Genomic DNA, 10448 nt, shown 5'->3' with positions numbered 1-10448 from the left:
ACCTGAGTTCAAATCCGATCTCACACCAGGTACTTGATACTAGCTAGCTGTGTGACCCGCGGCAAGTCACTTAATCTTAATTGCCTCACTCCCCCCAAAAAAAATTAAAAATGAAATTCTGCCTATCATAAGTGCTGCCTCCTTCATGACCCTTTCCACGATTTTCTTTTCATACCCCACCTGCCACAGCACTCGCATTGCATGTTGTACCTCTCACACCCTTCACATCCTACACTGTCCTGCATTACATAGCAGTCTGGTGAGATCTCCATCACTAGGAGGAATACCCTTACTCAGGAGATCAAAGGTGCACTGGTATGTTGGAGAATATATTTATTTTATGCCCTTCTTATAGCCAACACTTATGTCACAATTTCCATCCATTTATCTCATCCGATCCTCCTAACAACCCTGTGAAGCTAGTAATATAGGTATTATTATCTTGACTTTATCGATGAGGAAGCTGGCTAAGAGGTGATGTGACTTGCTCAAGGTCACACATCTAGGAAAGGGCAGAATTGGGATTTGATGCCTCTCTGGACTCCCAGTCCAGTACTCTTTGCATTATGTCATGCTGTGGTGTAGAGGTGAGTAGATTTTCTAAAAGGCTGTGTCATTAGTCCTGGAGGCGATTGACAGCCACTGAGGACTTTGGAGCCAGGGAGTGGCTTCATGAAAGTGGTGTTTAAGAATATTAATCTGGCTCTTTGCCAGTAGAATTCTCCTCTGATTCCTCTGGTGTGGAGGTGACCCTGGGTTCTTGAAGATGCTGCCAAGACTCTGCTTTGGCAGATCTTACCGGGCTGAAAAGGCTTCTAAGATAAGAACTGGTAATAAACTGGGCAACATTTTTCTTCCTCCTCTATACATTTGTGCAGGCTGTCCTCCGTGCCTGAAATAACCCGTCTCTGGAGAAATCCTTTTCCTTGAAGGCTCAGCTAAGGTTCTGTCTCCACCATGAAGCCTACCCTGAATCTACCACCATACCACCAAGCTGAAAATCCTCTCTCCCTCCTCTCATTTTCCAGGAACATTCTGTCTGAGTTCCTCCTTTGCCCTAGTTGAGCTCTGTTTACCCTTGTTCGGGTCACGTCCCTGAAAGCTCTGCAAGGTCAGAGGCTGTCATTTTTCATCCTTACATCCCCAGAGTGCTAACACAAGGTCAGTACACCTATAGGCACCTAAACCTGGCTGTTGACCAGCCTCATCACTAAAAGGTTGGCTATCCAAGTTTATTTTTGCCACAGCATCTAATGAAAGATGTTTGCTAAGGGGCAGACAGACTGGGAGCTGGCCTGGTGGATGGAGTCCTGTACGGATGAAATTGTGCGCTTTGGAAGTACTTTAGTAAATAAAAAATTGTAAACTCACATTTTTCTAGCAATTTCCAAAGTGCCGCTGTGTTTTGTGTGTAATCTTGTACACCTCTGAGAGGGCAGGGACTTTTCCTTGATTATTTCTGTATGACCCTGAGTGCCTAGTGCGGTCATTTATCCATGGGGGATGCTTTAATAGCTGCTGGTCGGTCAGTGAATGGCTCCCGGCACCTGCCCCTGCCCCTGCCCCAGTGACCCTCCATCCTATCTCACTTTGACAAGCTGCTTTCTATTTGAAAGCCTGACCTTTCTTCAGGCAGGATGCTTTGGGACTCAGCGTTCTTAATGAGCAGCACTACCAAGTCTGGTATTGAAGATGCAATAAAGTTGTTTTTTTGTTTTGTTTTGTTTTGCTTAAAGAACGAATTGTCTCCGTGGCCATTTCTGCAGAGCAATGCAGGCTGAGAATCTGGCCGTCGATAGCAACATCTTTTCTCACAGAGAAATCAATAGCAGCAAGGAGGTGGTGGAGTCCACTGAGATGGGTGACCTGTCAAGATGTCTCATGACATCCCATCACCACAAACAGTGTATTTGTCTCCCTGGATTGGTGGTGTTGGCCTCGATGCTTTCCCCATAAGGGTTCTCGGCCATACTTTTAGCACATTTTTAACTGCCCTGAACTTGGGTAAGTTCCCTTGACATGTCCAAGTCATCTCAGTAGACCCCACCAGCGAGGTGGGACTGAGTATAAGGCTAATGTACAGAGAACGGAAAGGTCCCAAATGTAATGGCAGGAGCGTTTGGAATTTAGATCTTGGGCTTAGAATCACAGGGCCTGGATTCAAATCTTCACGTCACAATTTACAACCTGTGTGACTTTCCCTCAGCCTCAGTTTCTCCATCAGTAAACCCAGGCATCGGATTAGAACAATGATTCTCAACTTAAGAACCAGAAAGTTTGGATCTCTATCTGCCTATCTCTGATTTGTGATTTCATCAATGTGGGGAATGCCCTAGTGTGGAATGTAGATCATTTGCAGCTAATTTATATAATATTATATAATATTATAATTTGCAGAATTTATAGAGTTCGCTGGAGCTTGAATGACCTGGCCATGCAACCACAGCTGAGGGAGCAATTCCATGTATGCCAAATGAATGTTTCAACCACATGATGGTTTATCATCATTTTTCAAATGTATGTAGGTGGTGGTGTGATTAACAAAGCATACTTTCACTTACTGCATTGATGTATTCATAATAGCATTTTGTTGTCATCTAATGCCTGTTCTGGCTATCCATCCCAAGATGCTATGATCTGGGTACTCCAGGCAAACCTGGTTGGATGTTATGTGGGTTCCACAGACAGATACTTTGCAGAAGTGAGCCTGGTCACGCTGCTGCCCCTTATTAACCTTGCTAAATACATCTGGCAGTCTAGAGCAGAGATTCTTCATCCCCTCCACTACAGCGGTCTGGTGAATGCATAAAATAAAAAATCTAGGGTTATAAAGGAATTATATTGAAATAGTTATCAAAATATGAAAAAAAAACCAAACCAAGTTTGCAGATTCAGAATAAGAACTGGTCCAGAGCCACCTCCTACTATATAACCACATTCTGCCCAGCTTAAGTTTTAATGACTCAGAGAGCATCTATACTGGTAGAGATGACAGAAGGGCCTGGATTCACCAGGTATCTGGGTCTTGGTGAGGTTGCTCCCAGGCTAGCTCCGAAAAGTAGATGTGAGGCAGCTGGCTGGATAGCATGGGCCTGAAGTCAGGAAGATTTGAGTTCAAATCTCGTACTAGCTGTGTGATCCTGGGCAAGTCACTTAACCTTTGCCTCAGTTTCCTCAACTGTAAAATGGGGATAACAACAGCACCCACCTCGCATGGTTGTTGTGAGGATCAAATGAGATAATATTTGTAAAGCGCTCAGCACAATACCTGGCACATAGATGGTACTATAGAAAAACTTGTTCCCTTCCCATTCCCTGCACAGGGTGGGTGCAGTGGAAGACACCATGATGTGAATTCCTCAAAGGCAAATTGCATCCCCAGCACCAGTCTCAGGACCCTGCACTTAGTAGATATTTTATAATACATATTTACTGAATTGAATGACTGTGTCAGCCTTTTCTTATCCTACTCTCCTTCAGATAAACTGGATGATCCTATGAAATCAGATGGTTCTCCAAGAGGACTTTGTACACAATAACAGCCACGTTATGCAATGACTAAGATTGTTAAACTGAACCCTTCTCAGCGTTACAAGAATCTAAGACATCTCCAGAGGCCTCAGGATGGAAAATGCTGTCCACATCCAAAGGAAGAACTATGGAAGTCGAATCGCTATCACCTATTTTTACCTTCTGTTGAGTTTTGTTTCATCTTTCTGATGGTTCCTCCTATTGGTTTTAATTTTTACTTACAACTTCACTGATGTGAAAATATGTTTAATGGGTATGTAAATGTAAAGCCTATATCAGATTGTGTGCCGTCTTGGGGAGGGTGGGGGGGAAGAAGGGGGAGAAAAATTTTCAACTCAAAAGCATATGGAAGTGATTGTTGATAAATCAAAATGAATTAATAAAAAAAAGAAAAAGAAAAAGAAATCAGATGGTTCTCCATCCCTTGTTCTTATCCTGCCCTCTTTCCTAGAAAAGACTTCACTATTTTACTCCAGCCCTTCATCATTAACTGAAATCCTTTCCCTTGTGGCCTAGCTCAAGTGGCTGCCTGACTCCAGCTGAAAACAACTGCATGTCTCAAAATTCATTTTATTCTCCCTGTACCATAGATATCTGTGCAGGTGTCATGTTCTTCCTATTAGATTGTAAGTTTCCAAAGGACAAAGTCTGTATCGTATCTCGTATGCCCTGCTTGTACACAAGAAATGCCTAATAAATGGGTTTTTTGGCTTCCATTGAACTTTGAGTTTCTTTTCTGTGCCCTGCTAATGCTTCCTCATGATGACAAAATACTGTAGAACATCAAGACTGAAAGAGTCCTCAGAGGTCGTCTTCATTTTACTGATGCGGAATCATGCCCAAGAGAGGTGAATTGGCCTGGATACGGAGTGATGGAATGTGCTGTTCAGTATTTTTATCCATTTTGTATATCTAAAGGTATAACTTATAAAATTTATGGGCAGTTAGGTGGTGTAGCTCTGGGCTTGGAATCAGGAAGATTCATTTTCATAAGTCATAATCCAACCTCAGACAGTTCTAGATGTGTGACCCTAGGCAAGTCACTTAACCCTGTTTGCCTCAGTTTCCTCATCTGTAAAATGAGCTGGAGAAGGAAGTGGCAAGCCACTCCAGTATCTTTGCCAAGAAAACCCCAAATGGGGTCACACAGAGTTGGACATGACTGAAAAGACTGAACAACAAGAGAAAATTGGTAGATGACGTTTATCTGCAAGAGATAGCTAACACAGTTGGTTGACAAGAATCAAAAAGATCTCAAGAAGCTAAAACAAAGGGCCAGCTCTACTGTGATATCGTGTGATAATAAGTGTTGGGTTCAAACAGTAAACTTGACCAATGTGCAATGGGGAAAGGATGTCTAGATGGCAGTTTGTATGAAAAAAATGTAGGAGTTTTAGAAGACAGCAAGTTCAGCAAGAAAATGAAGTGATACCTAAAACTGTGATCTATGTTGCATTAAAAAGTACAACCAGAAGGAAGGCAGAGATAGAGTTCCACTGTATTCTGCCCTAGTCAGACCATATGTAATGTATTCATTCCTAGGAGTCACATTTGAGGAAGGACATTGACCAGGTAGTGGGCATCGTAGGAGGCTGATTTGAATAGTGAAGAACCCTGTGTCATGAGAAGCTCTTTTGTTTTTTGAAAATTTACAGAAGCTCATTTAATTGTGAAACATCAGATTCATTTCAAAAGTTGGCTTCACATTGCATACCATTTAAAAAAAATATTTCCCTCAGTTATACGTAGAAAACGTTTTTAGCATTCATTTAAAATTTTTTGAGTTTCAAATTTTCTCTCTCCTTCCCTCACCTCCCCGATAAGCAATTTGATATAGGATATACATATTCAATCATGCAAAACATATTTCCATATTAGCCATGTTGTGAAAGAAGACACAGACCCAAAGGGGGAAAAGCTAAAAAAAAAATACAGAAAGTGAAAAATATGCTTTGATCTTCATTCAGATTCCATCAGTTCTTTCTCTGGAGGTGGATAGCATTTTTCATTATGATTCCTTTGGAATTATCTTGGATCATTGTATTGCTGAGAATAGCTAAGTCATTCACAGTTGATCATCATAACACTGTTGCTGTTGCTGTGGACAGTGTTCTTCTGGTTCTGCTCACTTCACTTTGTATCAGTTCAGATGAGTCTTCCCAGGTTTTTATAAGAGGTTCATTTGAAGAAACAACCTGATGAAGAAAAGGTTCAAGGTGGATAGAATCACTGTCTTCAAGTACTTGAAGATCATATGGAAGATGTCTTCTCCTTGGGTCTCTAAGTGAATATAACAATAGTTAATATTCATAAGGAGAGTGCAGCTAAGCAGCACAGTAGATTGAGTGCCAGGTCTGGAGTCAGGAGTCTGGCCTCAGACACTAGCTGTGTGACCATGGGCAAGTCACTCAACCCTGTTTGTCTCAGTTCCTCATCGGTAAAATGAGCTGGAGAAGGAAATGACAAACCACTTCAGTATCTCCACCAAGAAAACTCCAAAATGGAGTCACAGAGAGTCAGACACGACTGAACAACACAACTTTTATAGATCGATTTAAGGTTTGCAAAGCACTTTACAAATATTTTGTCCCCCAAACCCTGGGAGGTAGATGCTATTATTATCCTCAGTTTACAAATGAGGAAACTAAGGTAGATTAAACAACTTGCCCCAAGTTCCACAGTTAGTAAGAGTATGAGGTCAAATCTGAACTGAGGTCTTCCTGACTTCAGGTCCAGTACCTCTAAAGAAGCAGATTTATAAAACTTACTAACAATTTAAGAACTATCAAAGAACAGCATTCGAGGTCTGGGAGGTAAATTCCCTTCACCAGAAGTGTTCAAACAGAGACACTAGATGACCATTTGTCAAGTGTGTAGTAGAGGCACCTAGGTAGCGTAATGGATGGTTTGCGGACTGGGACTTGGGGAAATGACCTGAATTCAAATCTTGTTTCAGATTTTAGCTGCATGACCCTGGGTAAGACCCTTAACTCCTTGTTTCCCCATCTGTAAAACGGGGACAATCCTATCACCTACCCCAAAGGGTCGTTGTGCTGGTCAAATAAAGTGATATATGTATGTGTGTGTGTGTATGCAAACTATAAAAGTGCTATGTAAATGTTATCTATTATTGGAGATCCCTTTGTGAAGTGACCTTGCAAAGCAAAGATTCTGGTATGTGAGCTGAAGGGACTTAGATCTGGTCCCATTCCTTCATTTTACGAAGTAAGGGAAGAGACTTGGTTGGGGTCACATAGGTGGTAAGCAGCAGTCAGGACTGGAACCTTAATCTGATTGCGAATCTGGAGCACTTGATTCCAAATTCAGTTAGGCATTTTGTAATCCTTAAAGCTCTATAGGATTGAGAATCCTTTCTGTTGGCATTATTTTTTTTTCAATTACACCTCCTTATCAAAAGTATTAAATTTTGGCAGAGGCAGAAGCCTCTGGCTCCTGCTTTGCTAAGTTCCTCCTCCTCCTCCTCTTGTCCCGCTTTGCTGAGGACCGTCCTCCCTTCTTTTCCCCCACCCCACAGGTGACTCCTCTCTTTCTGTACCCCCCAGGTGGCTCCTCCCCATTTTATCTTTCCCCAGTTCCACAGATTGTTCCTCCCCTACTTGTCCCCCCCAACCCAAAAGGTGATTTTCCCCAATACTGTCCCCCTCTATCAAATCCTTAGCCCTTAACCCTATAAACTCCCTTATCCCCAGCTGTCACCGCTCAGCCCCACGCTGCCCCCCGTTCCCAGCTTGCCCGGGGCTCCAGTTCACGTGCTTCCTGACTCCCCTCGGGTCTGGGGAGGGGGCTGCACAGCTAGGGAAGGGAGGGGCGGTTCCTCGAAGGCACGAGGGGAGGGAGAGGGGAGGGGGCGGGGCTGCAGAGAGTCCGTTGGGCGCTGGCCGAAGGAGAGGTGCGGTAAGGGATCGCTCCGCAAGTAAGGGGCACGGCAGGGGATCCTGGTGCTTGGGTGGGGTCGGCGCTGGTGGGTCCTCGCTCCTGCAGAGAGGGTGTGGCTGGTCAGTGACTCCGAGGAGAGAAGGTGGGGCTGATGAGCGGAGAGAGCGTGTGGCTAGTCAGTTACTTAGCGAGAGAAGATGTGACTGTTCTGCAGAAGAAGGTGTGATTGATCAGCAGGAAGAGGGCGTGACTGGTCAGCAGAGGGAAGGTGTGACTGACTGGTCAGTTACTTAAAGAGGGTATGGGTGACTGATCACTTAGCAAAGAGAGGGTATAATTGGTCAGTCAGCAGTGAAAAAACGTGACCGATCAGTTATCAGATGATGTGACTGGGGTGGTTAGCTTGTGGGTTTGCCAGGTAAGGGACTTGGTTCTTACTGATCCACTGGGCCCCCTAGTGGAGAGAGGCTGGTACTGGGCAGCCCAAGGTTGGTTTTCTAGGGTAGACAGTGCCATCAGAAGAGGTCAGCACCGGGTCCTTTCAGGGGAGAGGGACATCACTGGCTAGTGCTGAGCATGCCTGGGCCAGGATTGTTGGAGGAAAGAGATAGACATATTACTGGTTGGGTTATGGTTCCATATGGGGCCTGATAATGTCACATCTAGTGTTGGGATGTAGCAATGTAAAAAGTCTGGCTCCAGAATCAGTCACAGAGGTGACATGCACAGTATGCAGTTCATGGATGGTTCTGGATTTGGGAGTCAAGAAGATGGACCATAAGCAAGTCATTTCATCTCGGTGTGCCTCATTTTCCTTCTCTGTAAAATAAGGGAGTTGGACTCAATGCCCTCTGAGGGCACTTCCAGTTCTAGCTCTGGGGTCCTGGGATCCTGTGTCTATGTCGGTATACAGTAGCAGTCCCTCAGTAGGGACCTCAGAGATCTAGGTTTTTCCCAGGAAATTCTTTCTAGGACTGGTTTGGTGCCATTAAGTTGATAATATCTCTCTTTATCTCCCTTGGCAGCTCTCCCTTCATGTTCATGGTCTCCCTGGATCCTGGCTGACTGGCCGACAGGCATGTCAAGAGATGGAGAAGGAGAAGATGCCTTTTTTCCCAAGGATGTCCTCCTCTATTCCCCTGACAGTGGTCCTTTTATGGAGGAGACAGAGGTGGGCAGCTCCGTGCTGAGTTGGACTTGGGAACAGAGGACAGCCTCCTCTCAGTGGAGCCTGGAGTCTGAAGCCAGCAGGAGTGCTCCCCTTGCGATGGCCTGTCAGGATGACAGCAACCTGGCTGGGAAAGCCCTTCAAGATTCACAGACAGTGCGTGGGGGTACAGGTCCTGAGGCCTGTGTTCCGGGCCCAGACCGACAGGCTCAGGAGGAAGGCAAGGATGCCCTGCTGTTCCCAGATCTTCATGTCCAGCCTCCTCTTGCGCCAATGGAGAGGAAAGCACAGTTCTTAAAAAAGCTTCACGTGGCTTTACATGACATCTTAGCAGAAAACTGGGGTAAGAAACTCAGCCAAGTGGCCCAAAGCAGCGGGCCCACAGGAAAGGGAGAGAGATTGCTGGGAGTTGAGAGCTGTCCTGCCCTCCAGGAGATCCCTGGAGAGGGACTGCCTGGGGAGAGGGGTCCTCCAGGAGCTGACCAAAGACACCCCAACAACCATGTGGAGAACTCCTCTGAAATGAAATGGCTCACCCCGCTGGCCTTTCCTGAGTGCCTCTCTGAGGTGTGCGAACAGGGCATCTTCTCTCGCTTGGCCCTAGGACAGGAGAACTGTGTGGACTGTCCTCTGGATGCTTGTGAGGTGGCAGAAGAAGGAGAACAGGTGAAGAGACAACAGCCTGATGCCTCCCCTCTTTCCCCTAGCTGGGTCCTGGAGAGGGCAAACAAGAACAACAGGCTGTGGACCAACTTCAGAGAGGTGAGGAAGAGGAGGAAGCCCAGGAAAAAGAATCCTGGAGGAGAGACGAAAGAGGCCGAGACTACCGGGGCCCTGCACAGAGCGCAGGTAGGGCAGACCCAAAGACTCCAGGAAACCCCTTTCTGAACAGCAGTCGGGAGGCTTGTGGAGAAATGGGAGGTGTTGCTGGGACCTCCCTAATGGCTAAAACAGAGCCTAAGCTAATGGGGAAGACCCAGCAACGGACCTGCCAGCAGAAAGCCCTCCCCACATATCCTGCCTCCTCTTCTCTATGTGGCCCCACCGATCCTCTCTTGCTCAAGAGGACTGGAAGCAGGAAGGCTTCTGGCTGTGCCCCCACTGGGTGTCAGAGAGGCACAGTGACTGCTACTTCAGCTGCGGAGGCCTTGGGTCCTCCTGGGAGGCCAGCCATACCCAGTGTAATGCCAGTCTCTAAGACTTCCTGGAAAAGTCCTGACCAGTGCCCCCCAGCTGCCCCCTGCGATCCCCTGACTTTGACTTCGTTCTCTAGATTATCAGGAGAAATCTCTACAGAACACGAAGATCTTGGTTTTGCTATGGTGCCCAAGGCCGTCACTGAGGATGATGGTACTTACCTCTCAGACAGTGCTGAGGAACTGGAATCTGCTGTTGGCAAAGGTGTTGTGGGTGCCTCTGATGCCAACAGGCAAGTGATGCTAGGATTGCCTGCGAGGCCCCAAGGGTTCTGTACCACGAGTCAACCCCGTGGTCAGGCTGGCCTGGGTTTCCCATTAGCCAAGTCTTCCTCAAAGGGACTTGTGGCCAGTGGAACCAGTCGGGACCCTGAAGTAGCTGAGACATCTAGGAGACCCTCTAGACATCGTCAGAATAGATCCAGAGCTGGAGAGAAGCCAAGGAGAGGGGCATTATCCTCTGCCCAGCAACGGGGCAGGAATGGAGGATCCAGAACAAGGAATGTGGGAGATCGGGAACCAGCCAGAGGAAGCAGAAGCAGAGAGGTATGTTTGCTCTTAGCATCTATGAGCCATTACAAATGGCATAGACCCAGCCTAGGTGAGGATGATGATAAAAATCATCGTAGCTTATGTTTCTGTTATGTTTTAAGACT

At 46.0% G+C, this 10448-nt stretch overlaps 1 protein-coding gene across 1 annotated transcript in view; it reads left to right on the top strand.

Annotated features, from left to right (window-relative positions):
- Nucleotides 1-7404: 7404 nt before the first annotated feature.
- The window catches only part of SPOCD1 (SPOC domain containing 1), a 48086-nt gene continuing 45042 nt past the window's right edge, over nucleotides 7405-10448 (top strand). The window contains 3 exon segments of the mRNA XM_078146215.1: nucleotides 7405-7465; nucleotides 8454-9479; nucleotides 9482-10338. Of these exon segments, the coding sequence (XP_078002341.1) occupies nucleotides 8507-9479; nucleotides 9482-10338 (1830 nt within the window). The 5' untranslated portion in view covers nucleotides 7405-7465; nucleotides 8454-8506.

Source organism: Phascolarctos cinereus, unplaced genomic scaffold (assembly GCF_003287225.1).
Source record: "Phascolarctos cinereus isolate Bilbo 61053 unplaced genomic scaffold, phaCin_HiC Scaffold_726;HRSCAF=1367, whole genome shotgun sequence".
NCBI classification, from domain to species: Eukaryota; Metazoa; Chordata; class Mammalia; order Diprotodontia; family Phascolarctidae; genus Phascolarctos; species Phascolarctos cinereus.
Note: the sequence above shows the minus strand (reverse complement) of the source record. Positions and strands in the feature narration are given on the sequence as shown.